The sequence below is a fragment of the Euleptes europaea genome, chromosome 11 (genome assembly GCF_029931775.1).
Source record: "Euleptes europaea isolate rEulEur1 chromosome 11, rEulEur1.hap1, whole genome shotgun sequence".
NCBI classification, from domain to species: domain Eukaryota; kingdom Metazoa; phylum Chordata; class Lepidosauria; order Squamata; family Sphaerodactylidae; genus Euleptes; species Euleptes europaea.
In genome coordinates, this window is record NC_079322.1 from 14094471 (window position 1) to 14114691 (window position 20221).

Sequence of the window (20221 nt, forward strand, 5' to 3'; positions counted from 1 at the left end):
CCCCCCATGATATGACATACAGATATTTCAGATACCGTTGGGAGGATGGTTCCCCCCTTTTTTTCAAACGGGTTTGCAGAACCCATTTGCAGAACCCCCGGGGTTTGCAGAAACATATACCTTATCCCTGGATAGAACTGCACATCCTTTTTAAAATCTGTACAGGCATGCGGCATACATGGGTATTAGACACATACATTATATTGGCACTATCAACACACAGAAAAGGAGACTTGGCTACACGGATCCTGCATTAATTCATTAGGATGATTCAGTACAACAGCTTAATTAGCCTTCTGTAAGACATCAAAGAGGTGCAAATATTACCGTGGAGATGATACTATGAAACACAGAGTCCATAAACCGAGAGATCCTAGGACACAAGGGCCTGGATCTACCAAAAAGTCACAATTAGTTCCTCATGGCCAATGAAGCTTTGGGCTTTTGTGTCTCTGTGTGTGTTTTCTGATCAGGTTCACTTAAGATTGCCAGGTGGTGGCTGGAGATCTCCCACTATTACAACTGATCTCCAGGTGACAATCTGTTCCTCTGGAGAAAACGGATGCTTTGGCAAATGGACTCTATGGCATTGAAGTCCCTCCCCCTCCAAACCCTGCCCTCCTCAGGCTCCACCCCAAAAATCTCCAGGTATTTCCCAACCCGGAGCTGGCTACCCGACTGCAAGGAGCGGCGATCGCACGCATGTGTGGCCATGGACGCATGAGATGCAGTTGCATCACTTCTTGGTTTACCCCCAGAAGTGACATAATCATGTCCGTGTGGGATTGCCGCCCCAGACCCACCCCAAAAACCTCCCACCGGTGGAGCGGAGGGACCTGGCAACCCTAAGCTACCAAGGTCTCTATAAAGAAGAAGAGGTCACAGCATTTCAACTTACTTACTTGTACTCGAGTGACATGTAGGTACATGATACACGCCACCAGGAAGCATATGCAGAAGACCAGGAGGACAAGGACGACGGTACTCCTAGAAGGAACACACAGCAACTGAGTCATGGAGTCAAAGGCACTGGCTTTTCATTAGAGCTTGCTAAAGCGTATCAAGGATTGTTCCTTTATTCCCAGGTGTGTTTTTGTAGGGTTTCCCCACCCCCACCCCAAAATTGATCTCCAGGTACAGGACTGATTTTTTCTTTACCAACTTCTGTTGACTTCTAGCTATTTCTGATTTTATATATATGCTGGTTTATTGCCTTTATTATTACATTTTTATATCATTCTGCTCCCCATAGTTTTTTTTCCTTATTGTGTTATGATCATCTTATGTTAATGTACTGCTACCTGTACTGTTGCCCTGACCTGGATGGCCCAGGCTAGCCTGATCTCGTCAGATCTCAGAAGCTAAGCTGGGTCAGCCCTGGTTAGTATTTGGATGGGAGACCACCAAGGAATACCAGGGTTGCTGTGCAGAGGAAGGCACTGGCAAACCACCTCTGTTAGTTTCTTGCCATGAAAACCCCAAAAGGGGTCGCCATAAGTCAGCTGCGACTTGACAGCACTTTACACACACACACACCTGTACTGTTGAATTCATTACATTTATGCTTTTAAGCCATATTTTGTATGCTGGCTTGAGTTGGTAGCAAAATGAGATGAACATTTTCCAGATCAATCAATAAATAAAATCTTTTTGAAAAAAGGATTGTTCCTTGTACAATCCATGGACATGGTACATTTTTCAAAACTGCATTTCGAATTTCCCATTCTTTTGTGCATCGTTTACTGAATCATCCTTTACAACAATGCAATACTCATTCTTGTACTTAGTTAATGGATCTCATTGTTGCTCACTTGCATTCTCTCTCACTGTTTACCATAGGGTTGCCAAGTCCCTCTTCGCCACTGGCGGGAGGTTTTTGGGGCGGAGAAGGGCAGGGTTTGGGGAGGTGAGGGACTTTAATGCCATAGAGTTCAATTGCCAAAGCGGCCATTTTCTCCAGGTGAACTGATTTCTATCGGCTAGAGATCAGTTGTAATAGCAGGAGATCTCCAGCTAGTACCTGGAGGTTGGCAGCCCTAGTTTACCACTATTTCTTAATTGTAAGAGGGTATTTATTTGTAGACTTCATTTATACCCTGACTTACTCTCCAATGGAGGCCCAAATCTGGATACATCATTATCCTCTCCTCCAATTTTATCCTCACAACAACACTGTGAGGAAGGTTAATCTGAGAGCATGTGACTGGCCCAAGGTCACCCAGCAACCTTTCATGGCAAAGTGGCAGGATGGGGATTCGAATGTGGGTCTCCCAGTTCCTAGTCCAACACTCTAACCACTACACCACACCAGGAATGTGGTATATTCCGTTGGATGGGGAGATTTTAAAAAGTTTCACAGGCCGGCACTGGGTGTGATATAAATAACTACTAGAATTACAAGGTTTTGATAGGCAGCGTCAGACATGGGAGAAGTCACCCCACAATCAAGGATGGGAGAGGGACGTGGCCCTATTGCCACAGGATGGAGGAATGTGGCCCTACTTCCACAGAATGCCTTGCAGAAGATGTCCATCATGGAGGAGAGCCGAGAAAATGGGGTGGGTATCAGCTGGGGAATGGGAGGGGACTGGAAAGCAGGGGTTAGCAGCCAAGCTTGGAAGGGTTCCCTCAGAGCTTGGCTGGATGCCCAGAAGCTGAGCTGGGGAGAAGGAAAGCCAGGTCCCATTTAATACCCTGTCCTCAGTCTGAGACCTGAGCCTAGGGCCCAAAAGCTTGTGTTTCCAGCTGACTCCTGCCACAGCTCCATCAAAACACATACATAACTGGGCTATCAAAATTTCCTCTTTAGTGTTCCCCCCCCCCAAAGCTCTCTGTTTCCCATTTAGTCACTTAAAATGGATTTGACCTGATCCTGAGATTTTCAGATTATCTTCCAAAGAAAAATGATAAGATAAATGATATTTAGCCCCTAACATTGCCTTCTGCATCCAGAAAAAAATTCTGCTATCATTTCTATGCTCTAGAACAATGGTTCCCAACCTTTTTTTGACCAGGGACCACTAGGACTTTTTTGTTTGGTGCAGGGACCCCAAGGTTCAAAATAAAAATTCCGGGAATTTGAAAATAAACTTTAATCATAACTGTTAGTTAAACATTAAACTTAGAATTATATTTGAATATATATATTTTATAATAGAGAACTTTCAATTGAAAATATTAATTTATTATGGGTTTATAACTGTTTCGCGGACCTTAATTTAGTTCTCGAGGACCCCTGGGGGTCCATGGACCCCTGGTTGGGAACCAGTGCTCTAGAACAAGGGTCCCCAAGGTGGTGCTCGTGGGCACCATCGGGCCTGCCAACATCTTTCCTGCTACCTGCCAAATATTTTTATAGAAAATGGACAGGGCTAGGAGGAGCTTATGCCAAGCAGTGCTTCTGATTGGGAGGGCAGATTAAAAGGCATCCTGTTAAACAGAGCATCTGCCTTAAATGTTGGAGAGTTACTATGAAAGTCATGGGCTGTTAATGCATGGCGAGGTTTTCATTTTTTGTCCGTGTTTTGTCGCACACCTTTCAATCATGCATTAAAAAAATTGAACGCACGGGGCGACAAGGCGCGCTGGTAAAAGTCGCCGCCGCTCTGCCTCTGACGGGTGGAAGCGGGTGGAGACAAGTGGAAATGACAGTGACTGGGCTGCCAAGTGGACCGGGGGGGGGGGGGAGGCGCACGAGGGCGCAGGAGGAGGGAGGGGGGGAGAGAGAGATGCAGGATCCGGCACTCTGCCTCTGACGGGTGAAGGTGGCGGAGACTGGACGTGAACGATTTTGGTGCATGTGCGCTCTTGCTGGGCTGTCGAACGGAGAGGGGAGAGACAGAGGGCAAGGGAGCAGGGGGAGAGAGAGGCGCAGGGTCTGATGTTTTTCATGGCATGGAGGTAAAAACCCTGAATGCAAAATGACCCTCTTAAAAACATTATACAGGAAAAAAAATATTACTGGACGTAACTGAATGTAAATGTGAGATGACTAGGATTGCCAGGTCCCCCCGGCAACCAGCAGTGGTTGGGAGGAACATACCGGCAGCAAATGTAGGCCTAGTTATCTGATGTCAGCAATGCGGCAACATCACTTCTGGCATGCAGAAGAAGTGACATCATCGCATCGCCAATGACTGGGGGGACGCTCTGTTATGTGGGAAAAACTCTATGATAGAAGCTGTTTTTACCCCAGAGTTTTGCCCGAATACCAGAGCATCTCCGTGGTCATTGGCGATGTGAAGATGTCACTTCCAGTGCATGCCAGAAGTTACATCGCCATGTTGCTGAGAACAGAGAACTTGGCCTAGGTTTATTGCCGGTAAATTCCCCTGCCAGCTGGCTGAATGGCATCAGGGGGAGGGGCATCAAAGTGGGGGATCCCCTGATCTCAGCGGGCATCTGGGAACTCAAAAGGTGACCTCCCTCCTTTGATAGCACACCTGAAAAAAAATCCTAGTCTTCCATTTGAGTAAAGGTGGTAATATCACTGGGTAAACAACATAGGGATGCCAACCTCCAGGTAGTAGCTGGAGATCTCCAGCTATTACAACTGAACTCCACCCAATAGAGATCAGTTCACCTGGAGAAAATGGCTGCTTTGGCAATTGGACTCTATGGCAGTGAAGTCCCTCCCCTCCCCAAACCCCACCCTCCTCAAGCTCCGCCCCAAAAACATCCCTCTGGTGGCAAAGAGGGACCTGGCAACCCTAAAACAACATCATAGTAAACATTAAAGGGACAGAACATTCTTTCTCCAGGCAGTTGGCAACCCTACCTATTCCCAGATAATTGCACTAATTATATTCCCAGATTTTGAGATAAATGGATTTTCTTTGTAAACAGCCATTTGCAGTGGCCTAACTTTATTTCCAGTGACATTAGATGCAATCAATGGTATATATGCTTTCAAATAATTCTAGACTTGAATGTATTGTCATAGACGCTTTCGAATAACAAATTAAAAACTCTGTGCATCCCAAGCATAACAAAGGCACTCCTACCTGACTAAAAATACACATCACATTTACTCACAAGCAGAGAGACTTACTGTGGGATTATCAAAAGGTAGACAAGGCCGAATAAGGCAGCTAGAATTAGTGACAAGACTACAGCACTGGTGAAATATTCGTCCTGAAGCTGGTGATACTGGGAGGAGGGAGAACAGAAAAAAGACACAGTTATTTAGCAATGTGTACTACCCTTCCCGGTTCTAAAGAATCTTAAAAACTATGCTTGAAAATTTGGTCTGTGGTCCACAATGGTGCTAACCACTGGCAAGCCCATCTTCTGGCTGGCACCTTTTATTGCAAGGCTGTTTCCCTCATGGTCACCTCCCTGACTCCTTTGGGGCTTTGCTTTGATTATACTCTGTCGGCGTCTTGACTATATGTTTATATTTCCACACACTCCCGGTATTACAGATTTGTGAATGAACATGGTTTTAATCCATACACAAAATAACGTGGGGTTTTTTTTTTTGCTTGGGAAGAGGCAGCAACCGATGTACTGCATGCCACATTAAAAAAAGTAAATAAAACTACTTCTGTTTTTACTAATTCATAGCTTCCTCAAATTTCAGCCACGTTGGGTTTCTGCTAAGCAGTGAATTCTTTTGGAATTTTTTTGCTAAACAAGAGTTCCTACATTTTTTTACTCAGGCTGGAAGGAAAAAAACAACACATTCATTCAAAGCAGCTGAAAAGGAAGCCGAGCAGAAACACAAGAATCATTCTCATGAAGAAATATGAATAACTCATATGGGATTCACCAGAGCGCATACTTTAATGAAACGCTGTGCTCTGCAGGCAAAACCAGACAGGTCTGGAGAGCTGTAACCAGATTGTTCAAGATGATGGAATTTGCAGTAGCTCCATCCAAAACCAGGGGTATCCATCTCTTGGGGTGGGTGGGGGGACACTGGATTGCCCTTGTAAGAGATCATTGCAACAGACCTAAGTTAATACGTAGCCATGCTGAAGAAATTGTAATCATAAATGAATATATGCCAAGAATCTCTCTTCTTCAATCATAAGAATCATATTTTTTTTCTTTTAAAAAACTTGCATTGGTTCATAGTACATGAACCTAAGTACCATAAAAGCAGTTTCTGCTTGAGAAAACTGTCTTTCTATTTTACCCATTATTGGGTAAAATAATTTTAAACAAATAAATAAATAAATAAAATCACCAATCCAGTCAGAAGAAGGAAAAACACATCAGGTTGGATCCAACCAGCTTTCCTGACCAAATCTTCCACAATTCCCCTGCCTATTGCAACCTCTGTCCTATGTAGCTTTTATACATGCAGGTTCCCATAATCCTCAGAACAGGCATACCTCGGAGATATTGTGGATTCGGTTCCAGACTACTAGAATAAAGTGAGTCACACAAATGTTTTGGTTTCCCAGTGTACATAAAAGTTATGTTTACACTATATTGTAGTCCATTAAGAAGAAGAGGAGTTGGTTTTTAAATGCTGACTTTCTCTACCACTTAAGGGAGAATCAAACCAGCTTACAATCACCTTCCCTTCCTCACCCCACAACAGATACCCTGTGAGTAGGTGGGGCTGAGACATTGTGACTAGCCCAAGGTCATCCAACTGACATCATGTGTAGGAGTAGGGAAACCAACCCGGTTCACCAGATTAGCCTCCTCTGCTCATGTGGAGGAGTGGGGAATCAAATCTGGTTCTCCAGATTAGAATCCACCACTCCAAACCACTGCTCTTAACCATTTCACCAGTGTGAAATAGCATTATGTTTAAAAAATGTACTGTAATAATAATTGACAAGTTTGAAATATTGCGAGAATTGCCAAAAGGTGACACAGAGACATGAAGGGAGCACATGCTGTTGGGAAAATGGTGCCAATAGACTTGCTTAAAAACGCAATATCTGCAAAGTGCACTAAAGCGAGGCACAATAAAATGAGGTATGCCTTATAGCCTTTTTTGATGGTCAAAGAGGTCCTCTCCTTCCTTTTTCACCAGCAGAAAATCCATTTCCATCCAACCCATCAGCCATATTTTAAGATGCTGTAAGGCGAGCTTCTCTTGGCTAGGAGTTCCAAAGCGTTTGTGCAGGAAACCCTGCTCTGAGTTCCTTCCATTCCTTTACACCTTTCCTCTACTCAACACTACTGTCGTTCAGACGCGCAGTTACAAAACAACCTTGATGGAACTGTGGTGGTAGTGGAAAGTACTGCCAAGACATAACTCATGTATGGTGATTTTCAAGACAAGATATGTTCAGAGGTCGTTTGCCATTGTCTGCCTCTGCGTCATGACCCTGGACATCCTTGGTGGTTTCCCATCCAAGTACTAACCAGGGTCGACCTTCCTTAGCTTCTGAGATCAAACGCTGGATCTGTACATACGATGTATCAAGATTCTTTCTTCATAATGTTTTATCAATGCTCAGGAGTACATGCAGTAAAAAACACACACACACTCCCCTCACACAAATTGTACTTATTGCTTACACTTTATCTTCATACACCACTTTTCCATTGCAATGGTAAAGTGCTTCACAATCACTGAAATTGGTTGGTTAAGTGGATGCAATCATATGAATGATTCCTTCTTTGCAGTATCAGTCTGCATGTGCTCAGTGGTGTGTGAGTGCGTGTGCAAAGGAGATGAAAAGTAACTGGAAGCTGTAGCAAATGCTACACGTTCTAGTTTCAGAAGTGATTTCCAGTCAAATCAGAATTAAGGAAGAAGGGACCCAGGCCTTTTATGCATGGCTGTTTCCCTTGCGGTCACCCCCCCTCTGACTACTTCGGGGCATTGTTTTGATTATGCATGTATTTTCTGATTGTCAGAGGTCACCTTGCTCTCCCCGTGCATTTCCATACATTTTTTTCTGTGTTTTCTGGATGCTGGCTAAACAGCATTCAAAAATATCCGGGGGGAAACGCACAGGGATAGTGAGGCGATCTCTGATGGTTGGAAAACGCATGCATAATCAAAACAAAGCCCTGAAGTAGTTGGGGGGGGGGGTCAACACGAGGGAAACAGCCACGCATAAAAGGCCCCAAAGTGGAGTGAACTTCAAGAATGGCAAGGAACAGGATGGAGGAAATCTGCTCATGCCTGCCTGCAACGAGGGAAACTTTTCTTGGAATCTTGTACTTGTGTCCTACCATCTGTTTATGATCACACAAGGACACTTCTGTCGGAGGACTGGGGTAATTGCAGCTGATTCTGCAGCCCCCCCCCCCATATTTCCATCAGTATTCATGAGGGTCCACTAAGCCCTAGGATCAAGATTGAGGGGGGGGGCTCAGTGAGCTGCGATAGTAGGGGAGACAGAGTAAGTCCAAGCTCCGCTCTGCTTGTGGATCTGCGCAGGAAGCTCCTGAGAATTTGTTCTCCACTGCTCTTCTCTATTGCCCCAAACCCCTCCTACCTAGGAATTTCCCAAAGGTCTTTCTGATTATTACTTAGGAGGCACAAAATTATCTGGGAATGATACAAGTTTGGCACTTATTTGACTTGGGAAGAATGCATTAGGAAGATTTGTCCTTTCTTCCCCACTGAGGCACCATGGAAAGGGAATTGACTTTCTGCCCTAACACCTTAAGGGGACAGATTTCCTCCTAAGCCATTCCACTGTCACCAAAAGCTTGAAAAAAGCCAAGGCTTTTTTCTTTTAAAATGGGGCTTTTTGCCCTGTTGAGAATAGCGAGGCTGCACCTGATAACAAGCAGGCACAGCCTTGCTATTCTCCCCACTGGCGTACCAGGGGCAAAAGGGGACAGGAGGCTGCCTATGCCCCCGGAACGCTGGAACAGGCCTTTACGCCAGTGAGACGCCAGTGGAAGGCCCCATCGACATCCTGGGGTGGCCGTAGCAGCACCAGGAATCCGGCATCTGGGTCTCCCCCGCCAGTGGCGATGTAAGTCCCGGACGCCGGCGTGAGGGGCCCCAAAGCTGGCGCAGCCCCTTCCTGGCCTCCTGAGGACTTTTGTCCTCAGAAGTCAGGAACGTGCTGTTAGTTAGTCACCTTGCTGGCCCTTGTGAGGGCAGAAAAGCAGGATATACATTTTATAAAATAAAAATAAACCAGTTTTCCTCCATATTACAGTCCCCATCCATCCCATCCTGCCTTTGCACATGGAGGGTCCCGTGATTCCCACCACAGCCTTTTTTGAGCAATCAAAAGGGAACCCCTCCAAGGCTTTCCATCAGCAGAAAAGCTGGCTGGATCGAACACTGTGTCTTGATGAAGACCTTGTGCAGACTGGAACCTTCATTTAGAGTTAGGGTTGCCAACCTCCAGGTGGTTATACAATTCAAAAATCGTCCCTCGTGCTATAATAACAGAGTTGAAGGAAAATAACAAGCACTGATGGCTACTGGAAACACCAATAAGACTTTTTATAATTCAGTCATAAAAATCAAACCTTATACAGTGAAACAGAAGCAAACAAAGTCCCGTAGTGAAAATAAATTCCGCCGGGTGAGGTCTCCCGATCCGTTCACTGGGGCGGCACTAGCGGCATGCCAAGCCGCGGATGAAACAGGTACCGCAGGCAAAGGTGGTTGCAGATCGATGTTGGCTATATGTAGCCGAAGAATTTCAAGCCAAAACGTGGTTTAAAGTATATTATAACAAAAATTAGAGCTGAATTGCCCTTTTCTTTGAGGAGAATTTCCTTTGAATATTTTAAAATATTCAAAGGCTTAAAATATTCAAAGGAAATTCTCCTCAAAGAAAAGGGCAATTCAGCTCTAATTTTTGTTATAATATACTTTAAACCACGTTTTGGCTTGAAATTCTTCGGCTACATATAGCCAACATCGATCTGCAACCACCTTTGCCTGCGGTACCTGTTTCATCCGTGGCTCGGCATGCCGCTAGTGCCGCCCCAGTGAACGGATCGGGAGACCTCACCTGGCGGACTTTATTTTCACTACGGGACTTTGTTTGCTTTTGTTTCACTGTATAAGGTTTGATTTTTATGACTGAATTATAAAAAGTCTTATTGATGTTTCCAGTAGCCATCAGTGCTTGTTATTTTCCTTAACCTCCAGGTGGTGGCTGGAGATTTCCCACTATTACAACTGATCTCCAGGTGACAGAGATCAGTTCCCCTGGAGAAACTGGCCGCTTCGGCCATTGGACTCTATGGCATTGAACTCCCTCCCCTCTCCAAACCCCACCCTCCTCAGGCTCCGCCCCAAAAACCTCCAGGCATTTTCCAACCCAGACGTGGCAACCCAATTTAGAGTACAGAGAAAGTAATTCAAACTTCAGGTGGGGGGGGGGGACCTGAAAAGGATGCAGTTTCTCTTTTTCTATAACTGATGAGGTTAGTTTAAAAAAAAAATTTACCTTTTGCTCACGCTCAATCTGTTTATACTTCAGGGTAAAAAAATGTAGGTCTGCCATCTCCGACTCCGTTTGCCGGGCTTCGATTAAACGGCCAATGTATCGGTTCACTCGAGATCCGGGAGTGCTGTAGACCACGTTTGTAGAAAAAGAAGAACGATTCCTGAGCTTTTCAGAGGCCGTCCTTAATGCCCTCCTCTGTGGCAGAAACAAACAAATGCACAGGAGAATTAGTTCCTTCTGTCTTGACCGCCATAGCCATTAACCATCATAAGCATGGCATTGGGAAAGGTGGGTGCGACGGACAGGAGGCTGTGCTGCCCCTGAAGGGGAAAATCAGCTGCTCAGATGAGCCCATAGGAGTTCTGCTCCAGCATCTAATCACCTCGGAGGAGGAGGAGGAAAGTTGGTTTTTATATGCCGACTTTCTTTACCACTTAAGGAAAAATCAAACCGGCTTACAATCACCTTCCCTTCCCTTCCCCACAAAAGTCACCCTGTGAAGTAGGTGAGGCTGAGAGAGTGTGACTAGCCCAAGGTCACCCAGCTGGTGGAAGAGTGGGGAAACAAATCCAGTTCATCAGATTGGCGTCCGCCGTTCACGTAGAGGAGAAGGGGGATGAGATGTTGGTGGCAGCACAGGAGAAGAGGGAGTTCTGCCTCAGGGAGAGAGCAGGGACATCTAAGGCCTGGCTCAGGAAAAAGAGCAGGCAGAATCATAGAATCACAGAGCTGGAAGGGACCCTACAGGCCATCTAGTCCAACCCCCTGCTCAATTCAGCATCAGCCTAGAGCATCCCTGACAAGTGCTTGTCCAGCCTCTGCTTAAAGACTGCCAGTGAGGGGGAGCTCACCACCTCCACAAGTAGCTGATTCCACTGTCAAACAACTCTTACTGTAAAAAAAAAAAAATCCCCCTAATATCCATCCGCAATTTAAACCCATTATTGCCAGTCCTATCCTCTGCTGCTGACAGGACCAGCTCCCTGCCCTCCTCTAAGTGACAGCCCTTCGAATACTTCAAGAGAGCAATCATGTTCCCCCTAAACCTCCTGGTTGGGAGCCAGCTGGTTGGGAGCCAGCATGGCATAGCGGTTAAGAGTGGTGGTTTGGAGTGGTGGACTCTGATCTGGACAACCGGGTTTGAGTCCTCACTTCTCCACATGAGCAGCGGACGCTAATCTGGTGAACTGGATTTGTTTCCCCACTCCTACACAGGAAGCCAACTGGGTGACTTTGGGCTAGTCCCACTCTCTCAGCCCCACCTACCTCACAGGGTGTCTCTGTTGTGGGGAGGGGAAGGGAAGGTGACTGTAAGCCGGTTTGATTCTTCCTTAAGTGGTAGAGAAAGCCAGCATAGAAAAGCCAACTCTTCCTCTTCTCTTCACCAGACTAAGCATTCCCAACTCCCTCAGCCTTTCCTCATAGGGCTTGGTCTTCAGGCCTTGATCATCCTTGTTGCTCTCCTCTGCACCTGCTCCATTCTGTCCACATCCTTTTTGAAGTGAGGCCTCCAGAAGTGCACACAATACTCCAGGTGCAGCCTGACCTGAAAATAAGGAATGAAGGGTAGTTCTGCCTGGTAGTGTGGCAGAGCGGTTTAGCTCTATCTTTGGGAAAGAATAGAGTCCCCAGTCATTAGGCCTGTCTCTGGGGATGAGCAGATCTGGTACCATTGAGTCTGACTCTTAGGAAAGGGCAGGCTGGTGTAAGAGGAATCCTGTGTATGAGAGGATCCAACCTAGTGGCTAGTCAGCAAAAGCCTGTTTCCGCCTGAAAGAATTAAAGAAAATTCTAACTATCCTCTGAAGCTGTAACGTATGCGTCTCAGCCAAGTTTCTCCTTTGCCTGCCATGGAGACCTGTGCTGCTAATCTGTTCCTTGCAGCCAACCTGCAAATAAACAAATCTTCTTAGTTGTTCATATATTTAATCCAGCCTCAGCTATCTCCATAATCTCCTTGCGCACCACAAAACCTACCTCACAGCAGCGAACCCAAAGCTTGCTACCCCCACAACGCCTGGAAACTGAGGGGAAGGTTTCTAGTTGAAAATGAACCTGGATCCCAAAAATCTTAGGAGGCTGCGTGCATCCCCCTCAGTAGGGGGGAAAAAAACACACCAGGCTTGTCACAGCGGGCATGTAAACGTTATCCTGCCACCAAACAAGACAAAGCTCTGACGGCTTGAAAGCTACCTGAAAAGCATACTGGCTTGCCAAAAAGGAAAAAAAAGGATCTCAGAAGGGAGCCCTTTGCACTGATAAGCCTCAGGCCATTCTTCCCACATTCCTGTCGCGTGCCATCATCTCTGACAGCAAATGACTAAACGGGGAAAGACAGTGGCTGCCTTTCAGACTGAATTTCAGTAGCTATCTGGAACATTCTCAGCAATGGCTTTTGTGTGAAACACCTAGAAACATAGAGTTGGAAGGGACCACCAGAGTCATCTAGTCCAACCCCCTGCACAACGCAGGAAATTCACAACGACCTCCCCCACACACACCCCCAGTGACCCAGAAGACGGCCGAGAGGTGCCCTACCTCTCGTGATCGGCCTGAGTATGTGAAAGAGAGTGCTGGAGTGACAGTCCTCCAGCCAAGGAGGCTGTTATGACAGGCAGTGGTGGCAGGAATACCGAGGAAGTAGGGGGAGTACGGGTGATGCAGGACAGCCACAGAGCTTTTGAACTCCCAGTGGACAAAAACAGGGAGTTGTGAGGACTGTCGCTCCACAGCATGTATCCCTGGATGTACTTGCTTGCCCATTTTGGGAACTGCTGCCATTCTGGCTCTCAGGACAGCCAGCGAAAGCACAAATGTGCCCCCTCTGCAAGCATTGCTATGGGTTCATTTCTGAGGTAGCTCCACCTTCGATCTGACCATAATACACGCTTGGGCGGATCTTTTTTTCTCTTCACAGGCAATACATCGGCAAACCGCAGCCTTACAACCTGATTTAAATTTGGTCCTGCTCATTTGCAGGCAAGCATTGGTCCTCTCTCTTGCCCCACTCCTTGTGTTGAGAAGCACGGGGGGGGGGGGGAGAGGGAGGCGCCAGGTGTGCCGTTGCCCTGGCACCAAGCTGGGTTATTCCTTAATGTGCGCAGCCGACGTGAATCGCTCTGTTCTTCACCTGGGCCACTTTTTGTTTGTGATCTGTGGGCTGAAGGGTGGGGCTACAAGGTAGAGCAACTGGGCCCCTGGAAAGATAACTTCGACGACCACAACATACCTGGAGGCTTGAGCCGACATGATCAGCAGTGCAAAGAATGGAAATCAGGACAACGTGAGGTTGTCACAGATAATGTACTGATCTTGCTCAGCAAGGGACATGGCTGTGCATATCAGATTTACTGACCCAAAAACAAACCCGAAAAAAGGCATTTCAGCTTTTTCCATGTTTATTTGGGGCTGAATTTTAAATAGAGAATAAAGCCTAAGCCTGGTAGCCTATTGCCAAATCAGCCTAATAGGTATAGCCGGATTTCCCAAGGATTTTCTCTATAGGAATTTTTTTAAGGAGCTCTGGGGGCATTTTTAGAGGTAACCAAATTTTCAGGGTGGCTGCAAGGGACTCTCCTTGCATGAACCCTGAAGTTTGGTTAAGTTTGGGACAGGGCGTTCAGTTTTATGAGCCCCCGAAGGGGTCACCCCCTTCTCCATAGAAAAGCATTCACAATTAGACCTCCTGGGAGATGAAACGGGATGGCTGTTTCCAGTTTAAGCAGTTCCCGTCAGGCCTACCTCACACACTCCCTGTCAACAAAAGAAAGAGACAAAATTGCAACTTTATAAAAAAACTATGTATGCTAAGGAATGTTGTAGTTTTTCTTTTGTGGAACAGCTGAAAAACTAAGGAGCAAAGCCATGTAACATCACCACCTAGTGGCAAAAAAAATATCACACTTTTCTTAGGGTTCATGTTTAGTTTCATTTCACGGCCTGATTAATGGTGCTTATGGGTCTTTGGGGAGAACTATGTCAAAAAACTAATAAAGAGACTCTGCCCCCTTGAATCACCAAATGCCATCTCAGACTACTTTACGGACCATTCAAAATTTGCTTTTGGATTTCGACTTTCGCACCAGCTTCTTGGCTCCATCTAATCGGCACAAAGAAATGCTACAGCAGGTGCAAAAGGCACATATTCTGTCCACAGGCATTTTTCTGCTGGACTTCATGCCGGACTTTGTGGGGATGACATGTACAAACAGGCAACGGTGGGTATCTTTCAGCTCTGGATTCCTTTATACCACACCCTGGAAAGAAACTGCTTGAGTGTTTTACAACCTTGCCACGCCAAGACCAAAGACTCTGTGTGGTTGTTATGGAACAAGAGAACAAGACTGTCACCTTTACTTTGTGGCAGGTGACATTTAGCAGAGGCAGGAAATCTTCTTTACCATTTGCATTCTTCCAAAAATCTGTTATCTTAGAGGAAGGAACCAAATTCCATTGAGAGGGGGAAACTATAGAAGTCTTTCCCAGCACTTTAGTGGCACAGAAATGCAGAGTATGGGTTAGGACTGAGAAGGAAAGCGCACATCAATTGATGGCAGGCCCTGAAGCATGCTTTCCTTCTGGGCTGTGCCATGTGCCTCTCCAGCAGATTAATGTTTCTACTGTTTTCCTGAAATAAGAGCCTCTGTGCATATTTTGCTTCAGTCCCTGAGGCAGGTGACTCCAGTACTGTCATGTGCTGCAAGGACACTCTCCCACTTTCTACCCCTCCCAGCACCCTGCATGCTATTTCTCCCTGTTGGTCAGAGGCCTTCACTGGCCACACTCCTAATGGTGGAACAGACTAGTCAGTCCCCAGTTTTGTCCCTCCAACATGCAACGAGCACCGAAGCAGATCCTTCTCTTTTCAGATATGACCACTGAAGGCTTAGTTTGTGCCTCGACACTCTTTGCCCTGAGGTCGGCGGTGAAGGAAGCGAGAGCTTAGTATTCAAGTGCCAAATTAAAGATACGCTACCTTGTCGTCATCTTCGCAGGTCATGACGTTGGAGAAAGGTATCTCGGCTTTAAACATTTTACGGCAATGCATGAGTTGGACCAGCAGGTAACAGACAGTCTTGAACTTCATTCTTTTGGCAGGCTTTATGTCAGAGAGAATAAGCCCTGGAAATATCTGTAAGGATATATAAGAGATAGAACCATATTTTTATTATTATAGATACACATCGCTGTACATGATACATTACTGTCAGAATAAACCTGGGGCAGGATTAATGTATAAAAAAAGCAAATGATGGGTACACCACCAAATATTTCAGAAGTATAATGCTTCCATAAGTATGTGTGCAATAGGGGTACAGTCCATGAGGAAGTTCCTTTTCTGTAAACCCCTTTTGACTATTGCATTTTCATCCTTTCCTTCCTCCCAACAGCTTCTGATGGCATAGATGGGGGTTAGCCATTTTATCCACACAATGACCTAGTGATGGAGGTTCAGCTGAGAGACGGTGTTTGGCTCAAGGGTACCAGAAACCAAAGCTGATCCTAGAATCTCTCCCCAATTTTTAGACCACCCACGAGTATTCATCAGCGGCCTCTACTTTGTTTATTATGAGGTACTGGTGATGGAAAGTGCTGTCAAGTCACAACTGACTTATGGTGACCCTGTAGAGTTTTCAAGGCAGGAGATGAACAGTCCATTGCCTGCCTCTGCATATCAACCCTGGACTTCCTCGCTGGTCTCCAATCCCACTACTAACCAAGGCTGACCATGCTTAGCTTCCAAGACTAGTGAAATCAAGCCAGCCTGGGCCATTCAGATCAGGGTACTAGGAGATGTAAACCCCCTTATATACTCTTAGAGTGTTTTTTGCAATTTAAGATTGTATGGGAATATTGTGTGTGTGTGTGCATGAGAGAGATAAAGGTGTTTTTTTTGTCCGAGGCCATAACAACAACAACAACAAAGGCATAGCTTATGAAAATCTGTCAATATGACTATATGTCTGTTAGATCACGATGGGTAGCCATGTTAGTCTGTTTGTAGCAGTAGAAAAGAGCAAGAGTCCAGAAGCACCTGAAAGACTAACAAAACTTCTGGCAGGGTATGAACTTTCGTGAGTCACAGCTTACTCTTTCAGATACCCTGATACTCCAGATGTACTGGGTTTACTGCATACACTTTGACACATATGTCTGTTATGACTCATATATTAGCAAGGGACACAGTCAACAAAGTACTTAGTTGCCCTTACAGCAGTCAACCAACCATGCATTTCGAATCGGTCCTGGAAGCTTCCTGCAACCTGTTAGGTTCAATCTTGAAATGGCTTCCACCAGGGGTGCCAACAGACCAGAGCAACCCGCGAGCTACCTGCCTGGCTCAGCAACATTTCCACTATGCCAAAACACACATGAAAACAGGTGGAACTCATAGAAAGCAAGACAGAAAGCAGCTGTTTCCTGTTTGCAGAGAGTGAAGCACAGCACAGGAAAGGGACTCATTCAAAGAGACATTTGGCAAACTTGAGTTTGCATATTTGTACTGGGTATACTGAATAGACTTTGACACATACATTTATTGTGGCTCACCTAACCAGGACTTGAAAAGCAGCTCGAGAGACTGAGCCAGGGGTCTGCAGAGGAGCCTGGTGACAATGGAGTACACGGAGCACCAGAGAGTTGTGTGCTCTGCTTCCTCCCCTGGGCTCTGCTAGCTTCCCTGGGTGTTTCCCCAAATCAGGAAAGGGGATATCCTACTACAAAAAATGCTGGAAGGAGTGGAACCCCAACTCTCTGGGGCTCTTTTGAGACCCCCTGGCACCAGCATGGTGTAGTGGTTAAGAGCGCTGGTTTGGAGCGGTGGACTCAAATCTGGAGAACCGGGTGTGATTCCCCACTCCTCCACATGAGAGGCAGACAGTAATCTGGTGAACCGGGTTGGTTTCCCCACTCCTACACATGAAGCCTGCTGGGTGACCTTTGGCTAGTCACAGTTCTCTTCGAGCTCTCTCAGCCCCACCTACCTCACAGGGTGTCTGTTGTGGGGAGGGGAATTGTAAGCGATTGTAAGCCCGTTTGATTCTCCCTTAAGTGGTAGAGAAAGTCGGCATATAAAAAAGAAGAGCTGGTGTTTATATGCCAACTTTCTTTACCACTTAAGGAAGAATCAAACCGGCTTACAATCACCTTCCCTTCCCCTCCCCACAACAGACACCCTGTGAGGTAGGTGGGGCTGAGAGAGATAGGAGAGAACTGTGATCAGCCCATCTGGCTTCATGTGTCTTCTTCATAGTGGCTGAAAGGTATGCATGAGAATCATGCCCTGTCCCCTCTAGGCTTGTCGCTTCAATGGGGTGTGGCTGGGTGTGGCTGAGTATGCGGGGAAGGGAACTGTGTCCAGCCCTTAGTCCCTCATATACATTCTCACAGTAATTTAAAAAATAAGCCTCTGGTCCTGATTTGTTTCCACCCCATGAAAAGTTTCTCCACTGACTACTGTTTGTCTTTCTAACTTAGGGATGTCAAACATACGGCCCACGGGCCAGATCCGGCCCCTTAAGAGCTCTTACCCAGCCCGCGAGCCAGCCAAGCCAGCCACTTCCCCCAATCCCATACTGGGCTGGCAAGGCTTGGTTCGGCCCAACCAAGTGACATTTATGCCATATCTCATAACAAATTAGTTCAACCCCTGTGCTAACTTTTATCGTTTGCCAATAAAAGATGTGCTAACACTTTGGAAAAGTGGTCCTTATCAGAAGGTAAGTATCCCTCTCTTAATGATTTAAATTGCTCAAGAGACCCCACAGTTGATGTCTCTTCATCCTCCCACCCACCCACTAGTTAATACATTCAGATCTAGGCCAGTTCACATCAGTCCTAAGGTAGAGGTTGGGTGAGGAGGACCGGGCAATGGAGGTTGGGTGAGGAGGACCGGGCAGTGGAGGATGGTGACCCTCTCTTGTAGAGGATGTCTCATGTGAACTGGGCATTGATTCATATTTACAATCACCCCCCCACACACACCAAAGGGTTGTTTCCCCAATTATCCTGAAGAAATGTAGACATTTTTTTCTTATTTCCTCCCTTCCAGTAGAAAAAAACATCTCTCTCAAGAAATGCATCCTAAATGGGAATTTCGGCTTCTCAGTTCTAGCGCAATAGCCATAGAGCTACTAACACTAGACTCGTTCACACAATCCAAGGGCCTGTCCTTCAGAGCCAAAGGTAATGATTTTAACACTTTTTTAATAATGTACACGTTACAAAATCTGTTTAACTTTCCAGCCGTTTGGGTAATGACCAGAATGCAAATGGCAGGTGTTGAAAGCCACATCTGTTTATGTCAGATGACACAACAGGGTGACAGTGATGAGAGAGAGGCCACAGCCTCCAATGCAGCTGCTGCCAAGGAATTCTGAACAAATCCCCTATCAATTAAGGCTGGCCTTTTTGATCAAAAGCTGACATCAACTGCTCGCCATTTGTACTTACAATCACGTTTACCCGTTGTTCTCAAATCTTGCCTAGGTGTGGGCTTCCAAATGTCCCCTAAACATTTCTTAGCCAGATTTTTTTTATCACAGTTTAGCATGATTAGGGTTGCCAAGCCTAGACTCTGGTCTTTTGTGCATGGCTGTTTTACTCGTGGTCACCCCTCCAATGACTTCTGGTCTTTGTGTTGATTATGCATGCCGTTTCCAACCATCAGAGGTCACCTTGCTCTCCCCCTGCACTTCCCCACATTTTGCTTGCATTTCCAGGGACCTGTTTTATCTCAAATTTGAAAATGCAGGCAAAATGCAGGGAAAAGCGAGGGGACTTCTGCGGTCAGAAACGACATGCATAATCAAAACAAAGACCCGAAGTCGTGGGAGGGATTGCAGTGAGGGAAACAGCCTTTGTAAAAGGCCTTTGGAGGAAAAAAAATCCCTATATTCCCTCTCATTAAACTCCAGAGCTAATTCTAACACCTGGAACTACAGCATTATTCTGATACTTTAAAACCAACCTCTGAAAACCCTTTTACATTTATGGATGGCACATAAAGTCAACATTTTACTCGATGTCTTCTCTCCCTCCTATGCAGATGCAAGAAGCTGTACCCCAAAGAATTTCCCCATCTATATGACAAATCAAAGAGGTAAGCTGAGCAGATTCATTAAGAGTCATCCCAATTAGGATTTGTTCCATCTATAGCCCAGGAGCTTCACTTCAATGCTCTTCTGTCAAACGTGACAGAACAGAAGTGAAGAATTCAAAACAGGATTCTCCTTGCCATTTTCCCTGGTGATTCACGCATAGGAATTTTACCTGAGGTCTGTTGCTCGCTGGACCCACACTTTCCTGTTGGGAGTCTATGCACCAGAAGTCTCCAAACTAAAATCAAGTCCCCGCCCCTTTAAATGCTGCTTCATAATTGGCTGTAGTGAGAGAAAAGTTCCCTCCCCCCCCAGACCCAATAGCCGCATACGAAAGCATTTTAAGAACAAAAAACAAAAAATGGAGCAATCTAAAAAGAAGGGGGGGGGGAGAAATCAAAGCCTTGGTTTTAAAAAGCTTTTCTTCTGTTCAGAAAGAGCTCTGAGGAAGCAGGAAGTATTTGAATCCCCGCCTCTGGACACGCTGCTTTGCAATTGGCTGTAAGCTAAACTAAGCTTGCATGTCCCATGCTTTGCCTTATGCATGGAGATTTCACCCAGGCCAAGGGAAGAATTGGGTTAACAGAGGAACGGGAAGGTCCAGGATCTGTGAGTGCTGGCAGCGAGGTCATCTATAATGGAGGGAAAACTCATGCATAACGCCAAGGAACAACTGAGACAGATGGGGGCTGAACGTGAGTGAAAGTACCCATGCATAAATGACTCCTGAGTCCATGGACGCCACGAACAAAGAGGGAAATTGTTTGTCCTATGGATGCC

General features: G+C 46.0%; 1 protein-coding gene across 1 annotated transcript in view; it reads right to left on the bottom strand.

Annotated features, from left to right (window-relative positions):
• The window catches only part of ADCY1 (adenylate cyclase 1), a 227356-nt gene that overhangs the window by 25883 nt on the left and 181252 nt on the right, over positions 1-20221 (bottom strand). The window contains exons 8-11 of the mRNA XM_056857493.1: positions 15319-15474; positions 10344-10538; positions 5051-5148; positions 903-987 (exon numbers count right to left, since the gene is read on the bottom strand). Coding sequence (XP_056713471.1) covers positions 903-987; positions 5051-5148; positions 10344-10538; positions 15319-15474 — 534 coding nt within the window. The remainder of the gene's footprint in view (positions 1-902; positions 988-5050; positions 5149-10343; positions 10539-15318; positions 15475-20221) is intronic.